We start from the raw sequence: 27,040 nt of genomic DNA, 5'->3' as shown, positions 1-27,040 counted from the left end.
ATGGATTCAAATCTACGTCAGTCTGCCCAGCTGAGTGATATTCGTTAGCAATCCTGAAGCTCTTGTTGGATGTTTGTGAACTTGGTAAAATGTTGATCTTTTCCCTATGTTAAGGTCTAACATGAATAACCACACAGAGGCCTCATGATAACAAGTTTATCAAGGTCCTTCCAGGGCTCTTCAGTGCAAGGTGGCTTGGGACGGCCAGCCATTTACATAGGACACAGTGGCTTTCTTTTGTTTCTCATCTTCCCAGTGAATTGAGTTACAGCTTCTTCCCTTAAGCATAAACACCACTACATCTTGAGTTACTGTGGTCCCTGTGAACAAGGGTGAGGTTAGAAAGTGTAAGGAATGTCTGTTTTCCCTACTCCCAAGCAAATCTTGATGCATGGCATGGGTGCCAGAGAGCTTGTCATTGCCCACGTGTATTATCAAAGGCCGAGATAAGGCCACCACGGAAGAAAAGATCAGAAACTCTCCAATATGTCCTCTTTCCTGGTACCCCTCACCCGCCTCCCTGTCTTGTCATGCACTGGGAGAAGGAGTTAGTTGGAGGGGGCTGAGGGCATTTGCCTTATAAATCTCCTGTGAGATGTCTCTTTCAGAACCAGGTTCAAGCTGAGATATTGCCTAAATATCATGGTATGGGATGTGCCCATAAAATCTAAGATTCTGCCGGTCAAATCAATCTCTAACATTGTCACCAAAGTGCCACAGCCATGGAAAGATGGGTTTCCCCATAGTGACAAACTATTCCAAGTTACATTTTTAAAACATACGGTACACATACTCATGCTCTGGGTGTGAGTTCAAGGATCTGTGGCACAAATAGGAGAAATGACCTCAAGTCCCAAATGAGTGTTAATGCAGTGCCTCAGTGTTAAGAAACCATTTCTTGAATTTTCCAGAGCCATTGTGAATGCTTTGACTGGTTTCCCCTTGCCTCACAGCATGCCTAAGCCTCTCCCCACATGTGTCCAGGGCCATACACTCACTGTAACCACCCATAATGATAATAATAGATCTGCTGAAACTCAAAGGAAATAGAAAGCGCTTCAAATCCCGCTTTCCAAAGTTGGGGCTAGAGAGGCGGGCGGGATTACCCACTGCTGTGGGAAGCCTGCTCTTCGTTCGGGCCACTCTGGGTGTGAGGTGCTGTTTTGGATTACCACTGGGTTCTTCCAGTCCTTTGGGCCTGCTGGTGTAAAGAACAAAGCCAGTGGGTACCTTGGCTGCTCTGACTCATCTGCCTTCCTGAAGGGTTGTGTGGCCACAGCCTGCCAGAAGGGGACCCAGAAGTCCCTGCGGAGGGCCCTCAGTTGTGCCCAGATCCCTGATGCCCACCCCAGCCACCACTTCATGTTCTCTTGAACATTTCACTGGTTGTGTTCGGGCCAAGTTTCTGAAGCTCCAGTCCCAGACATCAACGTATCCCCCTGCAAGGCACGAAAGAGGGTGTGGAGGAGCTGGTCCTTTTCGTCCAGGGCCCTGCTGCCTTCCTACAACACAGGGCAGAAGAGCCGCGGTGAGTCACTGAGAGACCACTAAGATGCTGGACTCGCTTTTGAGTCAAGGCCAGACTTTTCTGCTCGTGCTCAGTAAGAAGGGCTCACCTCGTCCTCCCTCTGGCTGATGGTCCCACACGAGACCAGAGCTCTCTCAGCCTGGCTGTGTGATAACAGGATATAGTCCATGGTGCAGAGAAGCCAGGCCAGAGAGGCTGAATTCTACTCGGACATGAAGAGAGAGAGGTCCCAGCGGACCTCCAGGGAGCTGGTCCAAGTTAGTCCTAGTCACTGTCTCTCCTTCCTGGTGTTAGGAGTCAAATGGGTATTATTATCTTGCAAAGGAGCCAATATAACCGGTCACTTCTGCCCACGGTCTTCTGTCTCTTCCACAAAGCCCATATTTTCATTGGGGTTCCGGCCTCACTTCTTATGGGTTACTTGGAGTGGGAGGTAGGGCTCAACAATATAGGAAAAAACCCCAAAACACCCCCTGATTTGCCTCCAGCTCTGCCACACACTGTCTCTTTGGCCCTAGAAAAGTCCTTCCCCTCTGTGATACTCACCCATAAAATGACCTGCATCAGTGGTTTCGCACCACATTCTTCAGAGCCACCAGGAGCTTGAGGGGATCCCCAGGGTCCCCTGAGAGGCACAGTAGAAAGGGAGGCTGACCTGGCTCTGTACTCCCCCACCCACAGCGCCCACCAGAGTGGCTGCTTTTTATCTGCTTTTATACTGTTTCCACACAAGGATTCTTTGAAGAAAGGATCCTGAGGCTCCAAAGTTTGAAAACTGCTGGAATAAATGATTGTTAAGGTCCCTTCCAGTTTGAGATACTTGGACTTCTAAAGCCCAGCTCAAGTCATTCCTCCTCCAGGAAGCCTTCCTGGTTACCATTCCTGGGTACTTGAGCTCCAGCAATAGTCATGGTGACAGGCCTATGGCCCTCAGCATGTGCTGCATGCTACCATCAGTGACCCATCGCTGCCTGCATGTGTGTGTGAGCTGTTTCCCCAGCTAGAGAGTGAGCTCCTTAGGGCAGATGTCTGATTTTCCCTCCTTGCCTCTGTCTCCGTGTAGTGCCATAGGCAGAGTTGGTGTTCAGTAAACTTGCTGAAGTTCCAGGTGTCATGAGCTCTCATGTGGGATAAAACCTTCCAGAGAGACCCTTTGCTTTGGGGAGGGGGCAGTCAGCCTTTGGTCTGCTGAGTGCCCCTAGAGAGACCTGTCCTTAGGAAGCTGGGACCTTGACCTGCGAAACAGCTTCAGACTTACACACTCCTAAAGAGAGCAGCCCTGAGTTCCTGCCTTAATTGAACTCTTCTCAGCCTCTACTGCCCTCAATGCCTCTCCTGGCAGGGACTCTCCACACATTGTGGCCATTGAAGAGGCCTCCTCCTCTTGACCCTGAACCTGGGAATCAGAACAGCCAGGATGCCTTATGGATGGCAGGCTTCTCAGCTGGAGCTGGAGGGAAGCAGGGGGGAGATGGGGAGGAACTCCAGGCTTGCTCAGAATGTAGCTCTTTCTGGAGATGGAGGCCTAAAGTGGGGAAGGAGGGGAGTTTACTGAGAGGCACCTGCGAAGGCAGGTTGTTAGAGGGTGTCAGAGGCCAAAGATCAAGACAGCCACAGGCCAACGTCCCTGGGGCAGGTAGACAGGAGGAGAGTGGCAGTTGTGGTGTAATGAGTCAGGAAGCCTGTTCTGCCATTTACTAGCTATGCGACTTTGTGTAAATCACTTAACCTTACCTAGTCTCAATGTCTTTACCTGTAAACCGGTGGCAAAAGGACCTGACCAACTGTAGGCTACCCCATACAGAACTGGTGAGATTCCCAGGACACGACGGGTGTGGAAGTGTTCTGCAAACTAAAAGATGCAGGACGTAAAGGACTCTTATGGTTGTTAACAGGGGAGAGGGCCCTTCCATGTCAATGCAGCTTCCCATGAGGGACCATCAGCAATTTAGGAATGCTCTGAGGCTGACCATTCCTCCTCCTCCTGCTTCACTTCCAGCAGCCATCTCTGCCTGGCCTTGACAAACTCCTGGTCAGACTGAGGAGTGTGAGGGGCACAGGTAGTTAAGGACGGAGGGCCCAGCCCAATTCTGGCCCAGAGAGGATCCCCAAAGAGAAGGAAGTGTCCTGATAAAAAGCCCCTGAAAGGTGTGAGGTCCAGGAGGCTGCTGAGGTTTCCCAGGGCTCTTTTGGTTGGTGAGGTGCCCTGTCAGGGTCCCAAGGACTGGGTCCCTTAGTCCCACTGAACTTCTTGTCACTTGGCATGGGGGCCAGGTCAGCCTCCCCTGATACATGGAGCTACACCTGTGGCCTTCCCCCTTCCAGAGGGTGGGTCCTGGTTGGCACTGTGGGGCAGATGCGCCCTTAGCAGGTCACAAGGAGAGCTTGGCGTTTCGCTCCAAAGACCACCCCCCCCCCCCCCGCCACTGAATCCTCCAGATGTGGGGAGGAAGCAGCAGCCCCTACCAAGGCTGGATCATCTGGCAGGGTTTAAAATCCGCAGCTGGAGAGTGAGACCCCTCCACGCTGATGTGAGGAAACACCAACAGGCTCTAGCCTGCTGCTGCCCCTGCCTTGTCACCCCCAACAGGCTCTGGGCCCCAGTCCGGCCTCTCGGGGCCCCCCTCAGCTGCTGTAGCCTGAAGTGTGGGTGCTGGGCCTGCGCACCCAAACGTCTGGCAGATCTGGCTGGCTGTTGGGCAGCATCACAGGGCTGCCATCCCCTGGCCCGCCACGGCCCTTCCAGGACGAGCTGCTCTGGTGGGAGGCGGGCAGTGATGGATCGCACACGGTCTCCCTCAGCGCCAGCCACAGCGTGTCACGCTTCCCATTCAGCTGGCCCCGCTCAGGTACTGTTTGCTCAGTTTCATCCAGGTCCTCTGGAGAGGCACCCACGGAATCTGGCACACGGGCACTGGGCTCAGAGGTGCTTAGGCAGGTCTCGTCAGAGACACTGAGCCCCTCCAGGGTGCTGGCTGAGGAGCAGAGGCAATCAGGAGGCTCTGCGACCTGGGGCTTGGGCTTTGGGGAGCGGGCTGGGGCTTCCGGTGATGTCTGCAAAGGCTCAGCCTTCTGTCCTTGGGAGTCCTGCCTGGCCCGGGTTTTGGGGCTGGGGCCAGCCTGCTTATAGGGGGAGGAGGTCTGCAGGGCTGGGCACTGGCTGAAGAGCGCCTGGTGGTCCAGGAACAGCTCCCTTGGGGAGGTAGGGGCTGGTGGGAGCCGGGAGCAGCAGGGGCCGTCATGCAGCTGTAGATCCTCAGAGAGCACTGAGGGCCGGTGGGACAGCTTGCTGGTGGCGGTACTAGTGTCAAAGCTGGGACTCCGGCGTCGTGCCAGGGGCTGTAACTCGTACTGCTCTGGGCAGGACCCAGGCGCCCCTCCCACTGGCCCTGGTCGTTGGCGGCCTGCCTTCTCCCCACCAGGCTCCCCAGTTCCGGCATCCCACGGCAGGTGGGCACAAGGCCAGAGGATTTGCCCACAGTTCTTCTCTGGTCCAAAGAAACAGCAGAGGGATTGGAAGAAGAAGCTGGCGAAGCCGCAGCTGACGCACTTCACCATCATGAGGACGATGCCCAGCTTGCGATAGAGCAGCACCGAGGCAGGCAGCATGAGCACACCGGCTGCAAACAGGGCTGCAGCCCCCACTGCCGTGGCGCAGCTGGTCTGGCGCAGCGAGAAGGCCACGCGGCTCAGGCGGTCAGGGTGTGGGCACAGGTGATAGGAGATGCAGTAGTTGACGGTGAAGTCGACCGAGAGGCCCACAGAGGCAGAGAGAAAGAGGGCCTCAGCAGTGTTGAGCTGCCACTCGAGTAGAACCAGGAGCCCCACCGTGAGCAGCACGGTGCCTGCCACGGCTGCCACAGAGAACAGGCTAAGTGGAACGTTCCAGGTGCCCAGCAGCAGTGTGGCAAAGGCCAGCGCCAGGGCCAGGCCCAGCACCACAGCAGGCTCGGTGCTCAGGCTGTGCTGCAGGCTGTACAGCTCCAGACGGCTGGTGAACCAACCCCGGCGCAGGCCGGGAGGTGCCCTGCCCAGCTCTGCTGCCAGCCAGTAGCTGACCTCAGTGTAGAAGTGGTGGGCCTGGCTGTAGTCTGGACTATACTGGAAGTTGGTCTGGAACTGCAGGACCAGGGCGGCCAGGCCGCCCTGGGTATTGAAGCGGGCTCCCAGGTCCCGGGTGCTCTCGGGGCCTTGCTCCAGAGCCATCATCTTGAGGCAGTGCAGGAAAAGCTGGGGGGCCCAGGGGAAGCCCGACTGGCCACAGCAGAGGCCAGGCCCCAGGCGGGCGCAACCGGGGCTCTCCATCCAGCGCCGGAGGGCCTCCACGAAGCACAGTGTGGGCCAGCCCTCTGGCTGGGCCCCAAAGAAGCTCTGATTCCGAGCTCCCTGGCAGAGTGCCAGCAGCCAGCGCTGGGCCTCAGGACTGCTGGCCGAGAAGGCAGGGTCACTCACCAGAGAGCTGTTGCTGCGAGGGTCCAGGGGGTCGCCAGTGTCCACCGGCAGGATGCCCCACACCAAAACCACAGGCATGTGGCCGCCCTCGCCCTGAGGCAGCCGCTCGAACAGAAACTGCTGACGGTACTCGGCGTCGAAGCGTTCGAAGGGGTGGCTGGGCCGGAAGACCTGGCCGCGGGGCGGCGGCAGCGTGGGCAGCCGCAGGCGGGGGCTGACGCCGGCGATGTAGGCGCCCCCCGCCGCCAGCGCGGCGAACCAGCAGATCCAGATGTAGCGGAACTTGATGACGCCGCAGGGCAGGAGGCGCTGGAAGAGCAGGCGCGAGGTGCTGGCGGCCGCCCTCCGAAGCTCGCGGAGCCGCCGGTGCAGCGCCAGCGCCAGTCGCCGGGGCGCGCTGCCGCCCCACGGGCCGCGCGCCCGGGCCGCACAGCCGCGCGCTAGGTAGCGCTCGTAGAGCACCGCGGAGGAGGGCAGCCAGGCCAGCGTGAGCGCCAGGTGCGCCAGCACAGCCGTGCCCATGTAGAGCGCGAAGCAGCGGACGGCGGGGAGGCGGCTCAGGTAGCTGGCGTAGAAAGCCGCGCCCGTGGTGAGGCCCGAGACGAGCAGCAGGTAGCCGAAGTGGTGCATGGTGCGGCCCACGCGCTGCGCCAGCCCCCCGGAGGGCAGCTGGCTCTTGCTGAGGCGCCAGAGGTCGAAGAAGATGAGGGTGTGGTTGGCGCAGACGCTGCTCAGCAGGACAAGGGCCGCCAGATTGACGAAGGGGAAGTAGGCCATCCGGAAGGCCACTCGGTAAAGAAAAAAGGCGAGCAGCAGGGAGCCCAGCACCCCCAGTAGCACCATGAGTGTGAGGAAGAGGGAGCGCAGGTAGAGGGCGATGCTGAGGAAGATGGCGGCCAGGGCCAGCAAGGGGTACACCGTATCCTGGGCCAGGTAGTGCCTCAGCAGCTCCTGCTTGAGGCCCAGGTCCATGCCAGTGATGGACGTGTAGTTGTCGGAGAGCCCCCAGGGCACGGCTAGGCGGTCCAGGTAGATGCCCATCATGGAGGCACCCTTCGGGGTGGGCAGGAAGAGCAGGCTGTACTTGAGGGAGGGCACCTGGTAGTCAGCCGTCTGGGGACTCAGAAAGTCCCTGTCCAGCAGGAAGTGCAGGAGTTGGTAGACAGCACTGCTCCGGGAGCACTTGGTGGGAACCTGGGCACAGCGCGGGGGCTTGTCCTTCCCGGGTCCCAGACAAGAGGGCACCAGGGCACCACGGTGATAGTAGAGGGCACAGGCCCGCAGCAGGGCCAGCGTGCGGGCTGCGTCGGCTTGAGTAGTGTCCAGGCAGGAGGAGCGATTGGAGAGCACGGCCACATAGTTGCCCAGGGACCAACTGGGGCAGCACTCGTTGGCTGCTGTACGCTGGCACAGAGCCCCAAAGCTGGTATGGGAGCGGACCTATAGGACACACACAGCAGGAGAGAGCTCAGGGACAGTGCAGGGTCCCAGGTTTCCCCAGTGCTGTCCGAGGCCCTCTCACCTCCTTTCAGGCTGCAGGACAGAGGCAGAGAGGTATCTTGACTGCCCAGCAAAACCTGACTGGTCAGGCCCAGGTTCCAGCAGCTACATCTTGACTCCATCAAAGAGAAGCCTCAGGAATGCTGCCCCAGGCCTCAGCCTGAGAGGTCTTGCCCTAAAGGCCCCAGCAGGTCACACACCCCAACTCTGCACTGCCTGAGACAGGAGTAGGAGTGGAAGTGGCAGCTGCAGATGGAACGGGGCCAAGTGTCCAGGGAACTGGACAGGTAGGAAAAGTGGAGGCCAAAACATTCCAGGATCAGGGTCACTGCCAAACCCTAGCCCCCATCTCTGTCCACTGGTCTGCTTAAACCTTGTGAGGGACAGGGCTGTTTCTTTTTCAGACCTCATGCCTGTTTTTCTCTCCCACCCTGATGCTGACATTACAATAGCTGGTGTAGTTACAGAGAATGCCAGCCTGGGAATCAGAGGCCCTGTACTGCCGTCAGCTGGATGTATGGCGTTGGGCCTGAGATCATGGTGACAACAGTAACATTTATTGAGAGATCACTATTGTCAGTCATTATGCTATATTTTTTACAAATTCTACCTTGTTTCATTGTCACAACACCCCTATGAGGAAACTACCATTATTCCCATTTTATATATACAAAGACCGAGGCACTGAGAGGTTGAGAAATGTGTCTGAGGTCACACAGCCAAGGAGTATTAGAGCTGGCCTTGAATTCAGGCATCTGACTCCAGAGCACACGTTCTTTAAGCCTAGTGGTGTTCACACTGTTTTTAGTAGCGAAACTTTCTTCAGATGTTATAGCACATGGTTCTCCAGTTAGCATGACTGGATCTGCAGTGCTTGGGTTGATGGGGGCTGGGGGCCTTGGGCTGGGGCCTCCTCAACAGCTCTTGAGGCTCCTTTTCAGGACCTTTCGAAAATCCCCAGGCTCTTGCAGGGTCTGTCTTCCAGCACCTGTGTCTTGGCTCTTCTGGAAACAGCTGACTCTTCTCTCCCCGCCAACCCAGAACCTCTCAGCAGGGTTGCAGTAATTTTCTAAGCAGGGAATGCTCTCTCCTAGTCCAGGCCGGGAGTCCTGGCTCAGCTGTATTTCCTTATGCTCAGGTCCCTGGTGTCCCTGGTTCCCCCCCAGCCTCTGGCACCTCCCTAGCCAGCTCACCTGATCCTGTTCCATGCGACACATGGAATGGATGGCGTGCAGGTTCCACAGGCTGCCCGCTGAGGTGGACATGAACACCAGCTGTGCATAGCTCTTCTCTGCAACACACCACCCAGAGCTCACCCCTTTGGCCCCAGGTCCTGGGCCTACCAAAGGGAAGACGCTTACCCAGGGCCACATGAGGTTTAGATTCTCAGGAGCCTGAAACCTGTGCCTGGCTGCCTGATCCTGGGCCTGCATCCCTCCCCTGTGGCACACCCCCATCCAGCTTGCCCCTACCTGGCTGGAGCACCTGACACCTGCCTCATCCTCCCAGCTGTAACTCAACTTCCTTGGCTTGAATGTGACTGGCCAGGCTCCTTCCCCTTCTGTCTGCCCAAATTTGTTCTCCTGGGCTCTCCTGTTCTAGTAGGTGGGGAGGGGGGTAACCACCATTAAAGTCAGGACTGGCCAGGCTGCAGCTTACCAGGGGGGCCACAGAAGAAGCTCTCTTGCCCTCTGGCCTCCAGGGGCTCCACCATCCTCCAAGGCCGGACCATGCCCTCCTGGGCACTGCTCCAGGGTGTGGGGCTCAGAGTGGTATGGGGGTTTGAGCTGAGGTAGAGAGAAAATCTGTGCCAGGCCCTCTGACCTGCCTTCGGCTGCTCTCTGGAGACCTCATTCTTTCCCCGGTTCCCCCCAACAGTGGAAAGATGGGAACCCATTACCTGTTCAGCTCAAGGTCTGGAGAAAGGGAAAGCAGCTTCTTGGGGCCTGTGACGGACTGCAGTGCTCTCCAGACCACTAGCTTGCGCCCAATATCCGTGTCCCGAGGCTCAAAGCCCTGCAGGGAGGAGGGCAGAGAAGATCAGGCCGGCAGGAGGGGGAGTTCTCCTTCTCCCTTCTCGGCTCTGCCCCTTTGGGTCCCTGGAGCAGGGAAGGCTGGCCTGCCTGCCTGGATTGTTGGACACGAGGATCACCTCTATACCATCTCCCAGCTCTCTCTGTAGAGCCCACTGCTGCCACCCCACTCCCAGCTGGGCCACTCCAATTTTCTGCCCCAGACTGAGCTGAGGTGGCCAGGCCTGGGGGCCCATCCCTCCCCTTGGTCCCTCACCAGTAAGGGCTTGGAGAAATCGGGTAGCTGGCCCCCCAGCAGTCCAGCCAGGGTGCAGAGGAGGATGACAGCCAGACACAGCAGCAGCACGGCCACTGGCCACTCAGCAATCAGCTGGGAATAGCTGGGAAAGAGGAAGAGATCCCACATGAATTAGCGTTGGGTGTGATGGCAGGGAGTGCGTGAGCTTAGAAGCCACCAACAAGGGATGGTGGGGCTAAACTGGGCACTGGCCTGGTCACCCCTAGGGCTCCAGAGAAGGCCCAGGCCTACCTCTTTGGCATCTGGAAGGCCCGTACCTGCCTGTGGAAGAGAAGAAAAGACGCTTGCTAGAGTCCTCTTGTAGGGTGGGAGGTTGGGGTAGGGGTGGAGGATAGAGGAAGATGGCATCAACCCTTTTAGGCTTTCCCACTCCCAAGCTCCAACACTTCCTTCCTCTTCCATCCAGGCTGCCTCCTCCATCAGACGCAGGGGACATCCTGGGCTGCCTCCTAGTGAAGGAGTCCAGAGCCCGGGGGCGGTCGACCCCGCTTTTAAGCCCTGCCCCACCTTCCAGGGCAGCTGGCAGGCTGCTGGACCCCTCCTTACCTGACGCTGACCACGTGGTGCTGCACAGATGCTGGCTTCCAGGCCCCATCATGCTGTGAGGGGGCTGGGGAAGGGCTGAGGCTGGAGCCATGGGAGCACAGCGCTGCCCGGTCCCCAAGCCCTGGAAGGGAGCTGCCCCCCCGGTATTCCTGTGGTGCCCGGGGATAGGTAAAGTGGGCAGGGGCCAAGGGGCTGGATGGGCCCACAGGATGGAGGGTGGAAGTTGCTGGTGGGGGTCCCGAAGAACTGGAAGGGTCCTCAAGGGGGCAGCTGTGGAGGGCGCAGCTTCTCTCTGGGCTTGCCTCAGGGGCCACAGCCTTGCTCTGGGACCTGGGGAGAGAGGAGGCAGGGAAAAAGGGGGTGGGAGACAGCGGTGGTCCACACCGTGCAGCAGCCTTGCTCAGTGAGCTGAGACCGACGGGGCTCAGGCTGTTCTATTCCTAGGCCTGGGGAGAGGCAAGGAGGGTGGAGGCTCTGGGTCTACACCCCCAGCCTACTTCTTGGGGTCCACTGTCTCATTCACTCATCTGCTCATGCACCTCAAAACACATATGATCTTATCTACTCCTTTAAAAACCACACAGGGGAAGTACTTTCCTTCTTTTATAGATTTGAAAACTGAGGTTCAGTGAGCCCTGAAGAGCTGGGCCTTGAACCCAGTTCTGACTTGCAGCCCTGTGCTCTTTCTGCTGTAGTTGTCTCTTCATCCTCTTGTCAGACGTTTATTGAGCACCTGCTGCACTTTTGTTCCCACCTTAGAGCCTTTGAGCTTTCTTTGCCCTCTGCTTGGGATGTTCCTCCCCAGATAATTGCACAGCTCACACCATTACCTTCTTAGAGAAGCCCTCCCTGACTACCCTCTCTAAATAATCATCCACCAACTCCTATCCCCCTACCTACTCTATATTTCTTCCTAGCATTTTCCACAACTGGACATTGTATTATATATTGCCATGTTTACTGCCTGTCTCTCCTAGGGAACATGAGCTCCGGGAGAGCAGGGCCTGGTGCATTTGTTCATCTGTGTGTCCCCAGTGCCTTGAGCAGCACCTTGCACACCGAAGGTGCCCCAGGGATGTTTGCTGAGTGAAGGCTGAGTGCTGGATGGGCTGCTAATAGTGGTGCCAGGATGAATAAAGCCCGGTCCTTGTCCTCCAGGCACTCATGGTAGGTGGGCGATATGCAGGGGCCACCGTGTTGAGTGCTGTGAGAGGGGAAGTCACACAGGGCTGAAGGCGCCCAGAGGAGGGCCCAACTTTGACGGGGGGTGGGGGGGGGATGGGTCAGGGAAAGCTTTGCAGAGGCAACCACTGCCTTTTCACCAACCCTGGGCCTTGGGGCAGGAGGTTTGCTCTGCAACGGTGTGCACAGTTGGGAGAGGGAGTTGGGACCCCCAAGGAACTTGCCAGGGAGGAGTCAGCAATAGATTCCTCTTTCCAAATTACGCACGAGGGCAGCACTCTGTGCATGGACCCAGCCCCACTCCTTGGGTGCAGGCAGAGGTGGAGTCCCACCCCAGGGGCAGGATTGCCAGGCCTGGGACAGAAGATGGCCACAGAACAGAGTGCCTGAGGGCCATGGCGGGTTCCCAAGGGGTTCTGGGCCCTCCAGCGAGTCTCCTTTCTTCCAGCCGCCTGCTACAACTTGCATAGCTCCCATGGGAGAGCCAAGTCTATGCCGAGCAAACCCTGGCTTCCAGTCTTGCCTGCTGCACTGCTGAAGGGGCCGTGGGCCAGAGTCCTGGCTGTGGTGGCAAGTGGACATTGCCCACAGAGGCTGGGTTCTGCCCAGAGACCAAGTAGAGGAACTGGAAAGAATAGGCAAGCTCCTCCTCTTTCTCCCAGAAGGCTGGATGGCAGACAGTCGGGGGGTGGGGTATAATTCTCATGCTTGGACTAAAATAGGGGAGCAGTGGAGCTGGGATCCTGGCTCCATCATCCTTTAACTCTGGGGTCTTGGGAAAGACACACAGTTCTTGGAGCATTGGCATCCTTGTCTGCTGAGTGAGGGTACGATGATAATGCCTCCCTCTCAGGTTTAGTATGGGCATTAACTGAGGTAACACATGTGAGGTGCCTGGCGTGGAGCCTGGCATGTGGAAGACATTTACTTTCCTGCCTCTTCCCGCACTCAGTGCTGCAGGGAGTGTGGAGTTTAAGAAGTGTATTTATATTTACAATTTGACCTCTTTAGGCACCTCAGATAATATATCTCCATTTGAGAACTTCTCACACCTTGAGAATCTCACTACATATATAATTATAAGTACTTTTCTTTTTGTTATCCAGAAGCAGCATCAGAATTTGTTTCATGATTTAAACCACTGATTTTTTTTTTCTTACTAACTCAACACTTAGAAAAATAGGAATTTGACTAAACTTGTTCTCAAGCAAGACCTCAGATGACCCCATAAAGTCAATGACACAGCAACCAGTGTCCTTGCAGATAAAATAGCTTATGGGCCCATCACCATGGGCCAAAGGGAAGCTGGAAAAATGACCCGGGTTCATGTGTATAAGTGTGGACATCTACTTCTTTAAGATTTTTATTCTGCAGGTCTTTTCTGAGCACCTGCCACATGCTGGGCACTGTGCTTGGTCTGGGTTGGATCCTGAAGGCATGAAGGTGACCCATTAGCCTTGGTCTCCCTCTTTAGAGCAGGGCCTGCTTTCCGCAGTCAGGAGGGTGGGGCAGCCAGGGTGCCTATTTCAGCTGCACATGGTCTTAGAGCACTCACTGAGCTTTGGGCTTATCCTAGGAGCCAGGCCCCCACTTGGAGTGTCAGTTTCTTTTTCATTAAGGGAAGCCAGCACTCCAGGGCGTGCTGGCGGAGAACAGGAACTCCAGTTGTCCTTCACCAGTCTACCAAATCTCATAAGCCACCCCCTTCCTTAGCAGGCTCCTGTTCAAGGGGGATTCCAGCATCCACCATTGGTTTGCTTCTACTGGGGTCTCCCTGGTCCCAGCCCCTTCCTCTCAATCCCTTCTATTCCTCTCCAGGGACCTAGGATCAGCTGCTCCCAAATCTCACCCTTCATGACTGTGCCCATCATTGTGAATGTGGCAGAATTTGAAACTTTCCACATTCCGACTGCTGTAGAACCGGGAGTTTGTCTTGACCCTCCCAAGGAGAAGAGCCAAACTGTTCTCAGAATAAAAGTTTTCTCCTGCCAGCCCCTGCTGCCCTCTATTTTCAGGAGACCTAGTGATAGTATGAGTTAAGCACCCCACGCCTTGCCTCCCCAGGGGGCTTTCATTCTCACCCTCTCAGTTCCAGGGCTCTGACTGGGATGAGCAATTTCCTGGGCCACCTGCCTGGGCCCACTGGTCTGTAAGCTAAGTGATTGGGGCAGGCAGGTAGGTTAATGGAAAGTGATGACACAGGCCTCACTCATGGCCAAAGTCACAGCAGTCAGGGCCTGGCTAATAGTGCCCCAGACACCTCTCTTGGGAGCCCCGTGAGCGGAAAATGTACACGTGTATTAACCATGCCCCCAAGTCCACAGACACGTAGCCATATGGACATCCATGTGATCCTGCGGAGTGGCCAGGACAGATGAGGGAGCAATTCACGCCACTAGGAAAATAAAAAGGTAATTTTAAAAACACAAAGAATGAACTATTTCAAATTGCCCTGTTGTCAATGCATTAGTAAATGTGTGTGTGTGTGTGTGTGTGTGTGTGTGTGTGTGTGTGTGCACGTGCTATCTTATTCACTCCCCAGAGTGCTACTTAGTTCAGCAGGAATGTAATTTTGTTTCTTGGATTGAAATGAATCCCTTTGCCTGATTTGTCCAGGGTCTCTGGGGAAGTGCAGAGAGGGGCCAGAGGTCTCAGGGAGTTGCTAGAAGAGAGCAAGTGATTCCTGTGCCCAAGTATGACCCCCACGTACAGGGGAAGTGAGCAGACCAGACAGGGTTGATCCTTGGCAAAATATCCAAGGCAGCAAATGACTCTCCAGCCCCTTCTAGGGATGCTCCTGGCCCCTGCCCTGTCCTGTCACTGTCTCTGCCTTGTCCATACTTGGCTTTTTGGTCAAGCCATAGTCCCAGGCAGCCCCCTGGTCCCGGGAACACATTAATCCTGTGTAGCATCCCGTTGAAGAAAGTTCTGTGGCTTTCAGACTGAAAGGTGGCTAAATCTACCCAGGCTGATGTGTCAACATAGAGGGAAGAAAACATTTCCCTCCACTTGTGGGGTCTCCTCTTCACTCAGGTACAGAATGCACATTTTAACTGGGGCAGTCTGGAGACAATGTGTCCACCTCTGCTTTTGCCCCCAAAGAACGCTTCCTATTTCAGTCCAGGCAGGAGAGAGAGGCGGTGTCATGTCAGGTGAGGGATTCTGGGGGCGGCAGACCAGGCAGGGCACAGAAATTGCGCCATATTGCTACCTGGCTGGGCTGTTCCCTCACACATATGGTGGAGGAAGGGAGAGGAGAGGCACCAAGATCTGGGCCCTCAGCGGGAAGATGTTCCTTCTGTCCCGCCAGCCTGGTGCTCCTTCAGGGACGGTACTGACCGCAGCCTGAGCCTCAGAGCCTGCCCACGCAGCGCCTCCAAGGAGTGCAGGTGGCTGCCACACGTGGGGACTCGAGCCTACACGTGCGCAGCTGGCCATGTGGGGCAGACTGGAGACAGACGGTGATGGACAAAGACAGACCCTAGCTTGGAGGCCGAGTGTCTGCCATCCCCCCGGGACACACCTTGGAGAGTCTCCCGTCTACAGTACACGCGCACCCTCGACCACAGTGACTCGCTGGAACCCGGACTGAGGTTGCTGCAGGCTTGGGGCTTACAGAGAAGACGCGGGGGCAGGGCCTAGAGGGAGGGGCTCTGGAGGCCGGAGGGGCTGGGGATACCGGGGCCTTAGAGGAAAGGTAGGAACAGTGGGTGGGGCAGGTCCTGGGGGCGGTGAGGGCTAAGGGGGCTGACAGTAGGGGGTATCGGGAGAGAGAAAATTGACCCTGCAGAATGAGGGCGTGGCCAGGGGGCAGGGAGTCTGGAGGCCCCAGAAGGGGCTCTGGAAGGGGCTGGGGACTGAATGGGACGACATATGGCGGCTACTGGGGATACCTGGGGCGGGGATTCTGGGAAGGTCTGCGAGCTGGGTCTGCGGAGCAGTCCGCCCCTACCTGTCCGGGGAGCTGCCGTCTGGAGCCAAAGGCTCCCCCTCGGGCCGCTGCTCCCCTTCCGGACCCGGGCCGGGAGCCGGATCGTTGCCGCCGCTGCCGCTACCGCCGTCCATGCCCGTGGGCGGCGCCGCTGTCCGGGCGCTGGTGCTGAAGCGGCAGCGGCGGCGGCGGCGGCGGCGGCGGCGGGCTCCTGCGCACGCGTCGACGCCAAGCGGGTCGATAGCTGGGCGGGGCCGACGAGGAGCCCAGCCAATGGGCGAGGCACCGGGGGGCGGGGACAGAGGCTTCCCGCCGCGCCGCTGCCGGAAGGCTCGCTGTCTTTAAGACCCCCGGGCGGGAGTTGTGGGCCCTTCTACTCAGGCCAGGTCTGAGATCTGCTGTTAGGAGTCTGTGCAGTAGTTCGCACACCGGCCTTTCCTGGGGGGCATCCGTCTTCCCGTGAGGGACCAGGAAACGCGACCCCAGGCACCGTGTAAAGAGCCTCATAACTTGTAACGCAGACTCTTCCAGCCCCAAAGAGGGAGCAGCTCCAAGCCGGCACGCAGACTCTTCCAGCCCCAAAGAGGGAGCAGCTCCAAGCCGGCACTTCACTGCTCCGGACGCTGAGGGGTTGAGAGGTTGGGCTACTTTTAGACTCACATTTCTCTCGGCTCCGGTCAGCGTCCCCTCTTTCCTTCCCAGTAAGGCTAGGCACCTGCTCAAGTTGGGTCTTCACGTTGGTCTGGACCTGGGTCTGTGCCCCTCAGTTGTGGAGCCTGGATTCTGTTATTCAAGTGCAGAGTATGGCCGGGGAGAGGGACAAGAGAGACACTCAGAGAAGCCCCAGCTCTCTTACAACCACCCCACTTCAGCCTGGAAGGTACCCAATAGTCACTCATTCCAGGGCGCTTGCTGCTTCCCCGGTCAGGGAATGGCTGTGAGAGAGGGGCGGTGTGATGGGCGGTGGAGAGGCCTGGCTAGAGGGCTGTTACTACAGCTCTAGAACAGATATGGGCCCTGTGAGAAGCCTGGGAGTTGGGGAGCGGAGAGGATCCCAGAAGTGGAATTTGGATGGGCAGAAGGGGTTTTACAGTAAGCAGGCTCTCTGTGTGTGTGGTAGGTGCCTTGGCTGAAGCATGGGGCTGGGGAGAGAGTCAGAACCCAGGAGTGTTTGGACTATGGGTATCCCTAAACTGTGTGCAAACCGTGTGCGAGGCATAGAGCAGTAGGCATGAGGGTGGGAGAGTCTAGAGTTGTAGAAGTGGTGGCCCTGCCCTGAGTAGCTTAGTTTGGTTAGAGAGATAAAAAGCCAGCCGATTAATTGATGCCAACTGGGTAGGGTGTGGTTGGGCCCATGTGATGGTCGATAGGAGCTGCAGAGGAGGGGGCAGTGTGCAAAGACAGAGAGGACCTCACTCATCCTAATGGGCTTTAGGGAAGCCTTCACGTTGATGGTGGAGCTTCAGATGGCTTGGAAGGAAGGCATTCCTGACCTGGGGGTGAGGTGGAGGTGGGGAAACTGTGCAAAGTTTAAGAGGCTGGAAATTTCTATGTGTTTTCAGGGGATAGTGAGAAATAACATCTGGAGAGTTAGGGATCCATTGAAGGCTTCTGATCTGTAGGGTGAGGCATGTAGGATGGAACCTTGGAAGGCCCACCAGGTCTGGGTATATATGATGGGATAGATGTGATGAGACCATACTTGAGACCCTTTGATGGGGGGTGGGGCAGAAGTGAAAACAAAAGGAGGGGTGAGCTTATTCAACCATATGCTATGGACACTACTGAGAATGCCTGACTGGGTGCCGATTTTCACAACTAGGGGACTCAGAGACCACTGGGCCCCCTGAGTGCCAGTTTGGATGTGAAGGAAGATAGGCTCTTTTAAGAGTAGAACATGGCCTCCAGGAGGCTGTTTATTAGATACAGAAGATTCTGGTTCAGGCCCCATGCCAGGTCATGCTCTCCATTCTTATGTCCTGTTTCTTCTGCTTCCTCAGTGATGTGGACCAGGGGGTTGCCCACAGGGCCCTGGGGGGTGGCCCCCCATAGGACAGTGCCCTGGTTCAGGGTGGGAACCTGGAGGATGGTTGCCATGCCAGGGGGGTGCCCACCACCATGGCAGTGCCCAGAGCCAGGGCCGTGACCATGCCCGCCACCATGGCAGGGCCACCGTGATGAACAGATGAGCTAGATGAACAATATTAGAGTCAGAGGTCAGTGCCAATCTTACCTGCAGTCAACTCTCCGACTCCCTTCCCCTTCCCCCTCTCCAGCCCCTACTCTAGGGGACTCAGGATTCCTGGGCACTAGCAGGAGCTCGTTGTGGAGGTCAGGAGACAGGGATAGCAAGTGACTGCTCCTAGCCCTGGGCCTTTTGCCTTGATGAAGCCAGAGCACAGAGCAGACACAAGGGGAGGAACCTAGATTCATTGGGTTCCATTCCTTGAGCTGAGATATGACTCCCACTCTCTGGACCTCAGTTTATTTTATCTGCAACTAAGAAGCAGAATTATCTCATCTTCTCTCCTCCCTCACCCAGGAACCCATGCAGAGTGATTAGAGGTTTTGCCATGCTGACTACTTAGAAGTGAACGTGGGGCTGGGGGAGGCTACAGAGGGGCACAGTGAGGGCCAGGGGCAAGGAGGAGACAGGAGGCAGGGTGAGGGGAGTTGCGGGAGCCAAGGAGAAGGAGAGGCAGCTGGAGGGTGGGAGGAGACAAAGGTAGGAGGTGACAAGGTAAGGATGTGTTTGTTCTCTATGCAGGTAGTGTATGCAGGTACACGGCTATGTGCTGCATTTACATACAGATAGCTATGTCTGTATACATGTGCATGGGTGGGCGCCTATACATGCCTGCTGTGTGCACAGATACATGTGTATGAGTGCATGTGCCTGGTCGTGTGTATGTGACTGTGGGAGTACATGTGAGCCCATGCCTGTCCCTGAGAAGGTGCCAGACTCAAGAAACCAGGAAGAATAGAAAGTAAAATCAAGGCTTTATTGCCTGAGCCAGAAGAGTCCTGGGAAAAGTGGTTTAACCTTCTGTCTTGGCTGGAACCACTCCTGAGGCCCCAAGGCCAGAGAAGTCTCTTTGCCTCTTGCCACAGGCCTAGGGAAGAGTAGAGACGCTACCTTGCTTCTGGTGCTGGGCACAGGGGACCTGGGGCCCCGGGGGAGCAGGGCTGGGGCTATGGCCCTAATCTGGGGGGTGGATAACTCCCCAGTCTGCTCCTGCCGCCTAGGGCCTGAAAAGGGCTTATAACCAGTGGGGAAGAGGCAGGCTCCATGGTTAGGGGACTTTCCTGTGACCAAGTTAGGGCTGCCGCTGCCCCATCCAGGCTCAGTGATGCCTGGAAACTGCCACTTGCCACCCTGCTTGCCTCTTCTATGACTGTTTTTGTGGTGGGGCCAGTTCCGGGCCTAGGAGCTGGGTCTGCTGGTGGTAGCCAGTGGGGGCTGGGGGAGGGGGAAGCAGGGAGGAGGGCAGGCAGCCTCCCTTCTCTGGCAGAGGCAGGTCACTGGGGCCCTGCAGTGTGGTTGCGATTTGGGAGCAAGCCAGCTATCCAGGGAGGCTGTGAGTAGCCAGGAATGCAGAGAAGCATGGAACAGGAGGGGAAGCAGCAGGAGAGAGGATGGGCTGCTGGGGCAGGGAGGGGATGTGAGAAAAGGAGAGAGACAGATGGGAAAACAGGAGAGGAGCAGAGGAGAAGGCTGCCGCCGGTAGTGGGTGAACTTGCGCTGTGATGCCCTGCTGGGGCTGAGGTCTCCCTATTCTGCATTTGGGGGACATTGTGGCTGCTCCCTGAGGGTCTAGGAAGGGGCTGGAGGTCTGGGGGACGTGGCAGCGGGGAGGAAAAAGGGGAGACGGCTGGGGAACTTTCTATCCTTTGGACCTGTGGGAAAGGAAGGGAAAAAAAGAAATAGCTTTAGTTATTTGGTTCTGCAGTGAGAATCCTGTCTTCCTCCTGGTGCTGATTTTGTGCCCACCTCCCACCCCCCTCCTCCAACAAGCCTCAAGAGCCAGCTGAGTTCTCCTGGGTGGGATGGGGCTAGTTAGGAAGTGTGGGTTCTTGTCCTCACTCTGTCAGCTGTCTGCCCTCCCAACCTCAGCCAAACTCCCTAACACTAAGGGAGGCGTCTGCAGTGAAAACCCTGTTTCTTCTACTTCCACCTTCAGGCGGGCCCCACCCAGTCTCCCCCTCTGCCTCCTCCCCGCAGATCCCACTTTTCCCAGCCCAATCTCTACTCAGATCCTCAGCTGTTTCTTGGCTCCTGCTCATGACCTTCTGGTCCCAGCTCTTAGCCTTTGCTCATGTCTCCTGCCACTTGGAACTCTCTCTTGCTTGACTCTGTGTCGCATTCCTGCAGGAAGTCTGCTTAGATTGGGCCGTCCTGCCTGCCCTCACTGCCCAGCTGCTGGCCCAGAGGGCTCATTCTTGCAGTAACTAATTTGCGTGGTCCTGGGTGTTCTGAAGTGCTCCATTGGTGAGAATCGCCTCCTTGATGAGACGTATATTTCTTTTTTCTTTTTCTTTTGGCCGCATCACACAGCATGTGGAACTTCCCTGACCAGGGATGAAACCCGCACCGCCTGCAGGGGTAGTGCGAAATCTTAACCACCGGCCCACCAGGGAAGTCTGAGATTTATATTTCTTGAGGGCCAGCATGGTCTTTTGTTCCTTGTGAGGGGAGCCAATGGCACAGTTGCCAAGAGCTGTGTTCAGGGCTCCAGACCCAGCCACACCTCCAGGGCCTCACCCTGAGCGTGACCCCTAACTTCCCCAGAGCTCATGTGTATGCAGGAGGAGCCCCTGCCTGTTTTACTCCTGAGGTTGAAGATCTAGTGAAATGAAGGATGTGTGGGCATGCTTCTTAAACTGTAGAGTGTACTACAAAATTTAAGGGCTTGTTTTCATTTTGGAACCCTACCACCACCCCCCCCCACACACACACACAAACACACACACACACTCTTGGCTTGCGGTAGATGTGACTGACTGACTGCCCCTGCCTTCACCACCCTCCCCTTCCTTCTCTCTTCCTTCTTCCACCCTACAGCCTCCCGCTGCAGTACTTACCTGGCTCCATCTTTATGGGGCAAGCACAGGGAGTGACAAAAAGAACACCTGTGAGTCAACAGGTAAAGTTTAGTTTACTGTAATCTAAATCTGTCTCTCCTTCTTCCTCCCAGGGATGTACACACGTAGACCCTTCAAGGGATGAAAGGGATAAAACTGCTCCCTGTGGCTTAGCTTGGGACTCACTATGGAGCTGGACACTGAGTAGGCGCCAGGCAAGGGTGTTGAGCGGATGCACTGGGTTCATTCATATGGTAGGTAGACGGAGACATGAAAGCATTATGCACCCCTGAACCCTACACCCTCACACGTGACCCACCAGATCCACCCCCAGACTCACAATCCTGTATTAATTCATTTTTTAAAATATAAATTTATTTATTTATTTATTTTTGGCAGCATTGGGCCTTCGTTGCTGCACGTGGGCTTTCTCTAGTTGTGGCGAGCGGGGGCTACTCTTTGTTGCAGTGCGTGGGCTTCTCATTGCGGTGGCTTCCCTTGTTGCAGAGCACGGGCTCTAGGAGCGCGGGCTTCAGTAGTTGTGGTATGCGGGCTCAGTAGTTGTGGCGCGTGGGCTTAGTTGCTCCACATCATGTGGGACCTTCCCGGACCAGGGCTCGAACCCGTGTCCCCTGCATTGGCAGATGGATTCTTAACCACTGTGCCACCAGGGAAGCCCCCTATTTATTCATTTCTACTTGGGTCAATTTCAATCATGTTAATTATTCATGTAGCATGCCTACCATGTGTCAGGTCACAGTACTCAGTCCCTAGGGACTCTTGTCCCTGTGTAGACGCCTGGCATAAAGGTGGGGAGGGAGGCTTAGAGAGATCAGTGCACCCAGAGCAGGGAGGATGGGGTTGGTGGGTAGGGGCCTCTGGGGGATCCAGGGGATCCTAAGACATTTACCCCCGTGGCACAAGTGAATGGAAAACCTTCCTTGATCCAAGCTGCTTGTTCCTGTCTCCTCCCACCAGGACTGGAAGGGGACTTGGGGGCTGAGCCAATCTGTCATTTGCCAATAAGTGTGCTCTCATAGGATGGAGCTTCTGAGGTGCCCTGGTGCCAAGGCTGGCCTTGTCTTGCTTGGGGCTGGTGCATAGGTCATGATGGACCACTCCAGAATGGACCCAGTGCAAATGTGGTATATTAATTAATTTTTTTTTCTGACCCACAAATCAGAATCTAATATGTGACATACAGACCAACTACTTGACATGAGGGCACTCTGGTACTCATATGGTTGCCGAACATAGAGGCACAAATGTTCACACACACAGACACGCACACACTTCTGTACTACAACAGCCCCAGCCCCTTGCGAGACAGGCCCCTGGCACCTTTTTTTTTTTTTTTAATTAATTTATTTGGATCTTCGTTGCAGCATGTGGGATCTAGTTCCCTGACCAGGGATCGAACCCAGGCCCCCTGCATTGGGAGCGTGGAGCCTTAACCACTGGACCACCAGGGAAGTCCCCCTGGCACCTTTTGAACCACCCATTTTTGCTGGCTTTTACTTATGCAAGAAATGTCCAGCTGAGGTCAGCCTCTGAGCTATGCCATGGTCCTTCCTGTCGCCTCCTTCTTCCCCTTAGTGAGTAATAAGTATGGAAGAGATCCATGGGACTAGGCTTGGGGAGGGAGTGGTAAGGAAAACCTTAGGGCCAGCCAGTATCTGGCTTGGAAGAAAGAGAAAAGACAGGCCTTGGAAAAAAAAAATCCCATTAAAAAATGGGCAGAGGGGCTTCCCTGGTGGCACAGTGGTTAAGAATCTCCCTGCCAATGCAGGGGACACGGATTTGAGCCGTGGTCCGGGAAGATCCCACATGCCGCGGAGCAACTAAGCCTGTGCGCCACAACTACTGAGCCTGCGCTCTAGATCCTGCGAGCCACAACTACTGAGCCCACGCACCACACCTACTGAAGCCCGCGCACCTAGAGCCCATGCTCCACAACAAGAGAAGACGCTGCAATGAGAAGTCCAAGCACGGCAACGAAGAGTACCCTCTGCTCACCACAACTAGAGAAAGCCTGCGCGCAGCAATGAAGACCCAACGCAGCCAAAAATAAAGAAATAAATTAATTAATTTTAAAAAAAATGGGCAAAGAACCTGACATTTTACCAAAGAAGACATACAGATGGGCAGCAGGTACATGAAAAGGTGCTGAACATCAGTAATCATCATGGAAATGAAAACCAAAACCACAACGAGATATCACCTCACACCTGTTAGAATGGCTATCATCCAAAAGACAAAAAATACGTGTTGGCGAGGATGTGGAGAAAAGGGAATGTAAATTGGTGCAGTCACTATGAAAAACAGTATGTTGGTTCCTCAAAAAATTAAAAATAGAACTGCCATATGATCCAGTAATTCCACTTCTGGATATTTATCCAAAGAAAACAAAAACACTAATTTGAAAAGATATATGCACCCTCATGTTCATTGCAGCATTATTTATAATAGTCAAGACATGAAAACAGCTTAAGTGTCCATCAGCAGATGAATGGATAAAATTTAAATTATAAATAATGAATATTATTCAGCCATAAGAAAGAATGAAATCTTGCTGTTTGTGACAACATGGGTGGACCTTGAGGGCATTATGTTGAGTGAAATAAGTCAGACAGAGAAAGACAAGTATCATATAATCTCGCTTACATGTGGAACCTAAAAAAATTCCCCAAACAAACAAAAAAACCCCTCAAGCTCACAGATACTGAGAACAGATGGGTGGTTGCCAGAGGCAGGGGGTGGGACCTGGGTGAAATGGGTAGAGGGGGTCGAAAGGTACAAGCTGCTGTACACCTGACACTAATCTAACCTTATCGTTAATTATACCTCAATTAAAAAAAAAAAGACAGGCCTTGGACTGTCTCTCCCCAGTTCAGGCCAAGGTGCTTGAGGGGTAGGAGTTGGTGGCTCTGGAAGGGAACTAACATAATCTCCTGGACCCTCAGCTAAACCCCTGTGCCTGGCGCATCAGAGGCTGTAAATGCAATTCTAACTCAAGAAGAGAGCGCAGACCCAGGAGTGGGGTCAGGCACCTAGACACATAGCACACAGACCCACATTGCGTTTATGAGAGACACACACGCGCGCGCGCGTGTGCACGAATGTCACCCACACAAAGAGACACAGAGGCACAGGTACCAATTCAGTACACACACACACATACCCAGGGAGACCATGACCACACAGGCCCACAGCACTCACAGAGCCCACAGCCAGCAGAGCCAGACCCTTACCTGGGAGTGCAGAGCAGAGGGCAGGAGGCAGTCTGAGGCTCTGTTTGTCCTCAGGTATATTTGTAAAGGATAGGGAGGGGCTGGGGTGGGCCAGGTGCACTGGGAGGATCCTGGGCTGAAGGTGTTGAGGAATGAGGGGGGCTGGGCTAATCTTTAACTGGGCAAAGAGCAGCTGGAAACAGGGTGTGTGTGTGTGTGGGGGGGGTGTGTGTAAGGGTGGAGTGGGTGGGAAGGAGCAGGGAAGAACCCGTTACCCCATCAGCCTGGTAACAAGATGCCACAGAACCAAGGCAGGGGGCCCATACCCTGGCGAGGCTGTTTAGCACCCAGAGGGCCATCTCTAAACACTTATGGAGCTCCTAGTAAATGCCAGGCCCGGAGGTGCTTCACACACTTAGTTAACCCACTGACTCATACAAAACAGTGAGATTATCACCTGCTTCCATGGGGGGAGGAGGAAACAGTGAGCCTAGTGGAGAGGCCTCTGGAATCTGTGCCCTGGGAGCCAAGCCCCAGGCCTGAGTTCTCACATGTGCTGCCCCAGCTCAGGCGGCTCGCCTGGGAGTGGAAATTGAGTGAGTCAGAAAAAAAACAAACTTGTGCTTACCAAAGTGGGGAGGGACAAATTAGGGGTATGGGATTAACAGATTAAAAACTACTATATATAAAATAGATAAGGAAAAAGGCTATACTCTATAGCACGGGAATTATACTCATTATCTTGTAATAACCTATAATGGAATATAATCTGCAAAAATACTGAAGCACTATGCTGTACACCTGAAACTAACACAATATTGTAAATCAACTATATTTCAATAAAAAAAAGTTTTTTAAATAGAACTGGGGATAAGATTAATAAATTTCCAGGACACTGAAAAAAGAGAAAAAAGAAAAGAAGAAGAGGGGACTTTGGGGTTGGAATGTCGCCAAGCGGGAAGCAAGCCTAGGGTTTTGCAGTCCAGACCACCAGCTTGCTCTGTGCTCTGCAAGCCCCTGAGGCCCGGCCCAGCTGAATCGTCTGGCCTCTTGCTTGTGCCACACCCCTTGGCTTCCCTTAGGCCCCTGCAGACAGACCAGATGCCCCTGTTACAAGGCATCCCCTCTCTCCCTGCATCTTTCTTCTCCTGTATCCTGCTCCGTGGGACTATCTGCTTACCTTTGTATCCCCAGGGACTGGCCCTTAGCAGCTCTCCTGGCCCTCAGCAGGTGCCCAATAAAAATCTGGTGAATGAATGCAAGGTTGGAGTGTAGTTACTGTTGGGTAGTAACTGGTCTCCATTTCTGTGGTTTATATTTTGTTTATTTTTCTCTCTTTTTTACACATTAAAAACATTTTTTATTTTCTGGAAAAAGGAGAAGGAGGAGGATCTCTCCCATGATGGCAGTCCCCTGGCTGACCTGAGCTCATGCTGCCCACCCCTGGGCTCACCGTGATGGGTGAAACCGAGGCCAGCTGACACTCCCACCCTCAACTAGGCGAAGGGGCTCGGAGGGGCCCTGTTTCGATCAAGGAGAACAAGGACCATGTGAAATCGAGAACATGCAGGAGGAGGCAGAGAAGTTAAAGCAGCTGCTCTCTCTAGGTTCTCCTATAAAAAGCCTTGTTGAACTGGATGCACCTGAACTGCTTTAAATTCATTTTTAAACAGTGACCTGCCGGAGAGAAGGGAAAACCTGGGCCTCACTAAGGTTTATACTTGAATGAAGTAACTTTGTTTGGAATAGCTAAAAACTGGGGAACTTCTCAAATGTCCATCAATATGTGAATGAATAAACGCATCATGGTGCATGCACTCCATGGGATACGACAGTAAAAAGGAATGAACTATTGATACGCACAAAAACATAAGTGAACCTCAAAATAACTGCTGGTGAAGGAAGCAAGACATAAAGAATCCATACTACATAAGTGTCTATAAAATTCTAGAAAATGTGAACCAGTTGATAATGACAGCAGATCAGTGGTTGCCCGGGGAAAGCGTGGTGGGAGGGGGAGGGGGTGGAGGGAGACATTAGAAAGGGACATGAGGAAAGTTTTGGGTTTCATGGATGTGTTCATTACCTTGATTGTGAGGATGATTTCATGGGGAAAAAACACACGGCAAAACTTATCAAATTGTACATTTTGTGCCATTTCTGGTATATCATTTTGGCCTCAATCAGAGCTGTAAAAACAGAAGCAACATAACCACATCAGAAAACAATTTGGAAAATGGAGAGGAGGAAAATAGTGACTCTCCTTTATTTCCATGGTGGTCAGGAAAGGAAAGTAGTTGTGTGTCAGTTTCTTTTAAAATACCAATTATCTCACATCAGCTCTTGGGGATAGGTGTTACTATCTTCCTCTCTTTTATAGATTAGGAAAAGCCAGGATTCAGAGAAGTTAACACACTCGCCTGAGGTCACCCAGCCAGCGTGTAGTTAGTCCCAATTGAGGACCATCTGAGTCTAGAGCCTGGGCCCCTTCTCCACATTACGTTGTCTCTCTTTTCAGGAATGCATTTCTGAAAAATTCCAGCCTGCTTTGGTAACACTGTGGGCAAAGGACTTTGGTTTGTGACTAGATGGGGAGTTATTAATCCGTCATGTACATATTTGCTGTGAGCCTTAGGGGAGCTAGTGCACGGAGGGCGGGCGGAGGTTTACAAAGGCGCGGTGTCTGCAGAGCTCACACCTTCCAGCCCACGCTGCCTGAATGGTACTACCTGTGGCCACCACGCCCTGCCCTCCCCAGCCCTCCCAGCCCTCCTCTTCCAAGAATCCTCCTTTTCCCCTTCCAGGACCCTGATGTCATGACCTGTTCACCCCCAGCCCCAGCCTTTGGCAGAAAGCTAAAAGGAGAGGCCTATGGCTTCATGGACCCCCCAGGGGGAGAGGGGGCTGCAGGGCTGAGGAGGGCAGTGGGGCCTCATGCTCTGGGCTCAAGGTCCAGTACCCTGGTTCTCTGCATCTCTGGAGTTAGGGTCTGGGCTCCGGGTCTGCATCACTGCAGGCAGGCAGTAGGAGGCACAGAGGCCTTGGGCCGAGGAGATAGACCCATCATTTTTTTTTTTTAAATTTTTATCGGAGTATAGTTGATCTACAATGTTGTGTTAGTTTCAGGTGTACAGCAAAGTGAATCAGTTATACATATACATATATCCACTCTTTATAAGATTCTTTTCCCATATAGGTCATTATAGAGTATTGAGTAGAGTTCCCTGTGCTATACAGTAGGTCCTTATTAGTTATCTA

General features: G+C 54.6%; 1 protein-coding gene across 5 annotated transcripts; it reads right to left on the bottom strand.

Annotated features, from left to right (window-relative positions):
• Nucleotides 1-142: 142 nt before the first annotated feature.
• On the bottom strand, nucleotides 143-15,687 carry DISP2 (dispatched RND transporter family member 2). Of its 5 annotated transcripts, XR_014260463.1 has the most exons (9): nucleotides 15,492-15,687; nucleotides 10,358-10,687; nucleotides 10,043-10,072; nucleotides 9,770-9,893; nucleotides 9,381-9,496; nucleotides 9,140-9,267; nucleotides 8,674-8,771; nucleotides 1,617-7,420; nucleotides 143-1,502 (listed from the first exon to the last, which is right to left on the bottom strand). XR_014260463.1 is itself a non-coding variant. In XM_082449313.1 (8 exons), the coding sequence occupies exons 1-8, from the start codon at nucleotides 15,602-15,604 to the stop codon at nucleotides 4,154-4,156; spliced, it is 4,206 nt and encodes a 1,401-aa protein (XP_082305439.1). In that variant the 5' UTR covers nucleotides 15,605-15,687; the 3' UTR covers nucleotides 143-4,153. The 5 variants fall into 5 exon arrangements, 4 of the variants coding, with proteins under 4 accessions (XP_082305439.1, XP_082305440.1, XP_082305441.1 ...); XM_082449313.1 differs by having other exon boundaries at nucleotides 143-7,420; XM_082449314.1 differs by having other exon boundaries at nucleotides 143-7,420; nucleotides 8,674-8,819; nucleotides 10,069-10,260; nucleotides 15,492-15,665.
• Between the last annotated feature and the right edge of the window lie 11,353 nt (nucleotides 15,688-27,040).

This window comes from Balaenoptera physalus, assembly GCF_965194825.1.
Source record: "Balaenoptera physalus genome assembly, chromosome: 2".
Taxonomy (NCBI): domain Eukaryota; kingdom Metazoa; phylum Chordata; class Mammalia; order Artiodactyla; family Balaenopteridae; genus Balaenoptera; species Balaenoptera physalus.
This window is presented reverse-complemented; position numbering and strand designations above follow the sequence as displayed.

Excerpts from the sequence above, each read along its gene's own strand:
- DISP2 (XM_082449314.1), bottom strand. The coding sequence starts at position 15,604 with ATGGACGGCGGTAGCGGCAGCGGCGGCAACGATCCGGCTCCCGGCCCG. Across the intron at positions 10,261-10,357 it reads CACCACGTGGTCAGCGTCAG|GAGGCAGCCCAGGATGTCCC; the intron begins GTAAGGAGGGGT and ends CTCCTTCACTAG. Across the intron at positions 9,268-9,380 it reads CCAGACCTTGAGCTGAACAG|CTCAAACCCCCATACCACTC; the intron begins GTAATGGGTTCC and ends TCTCTACCTCAG.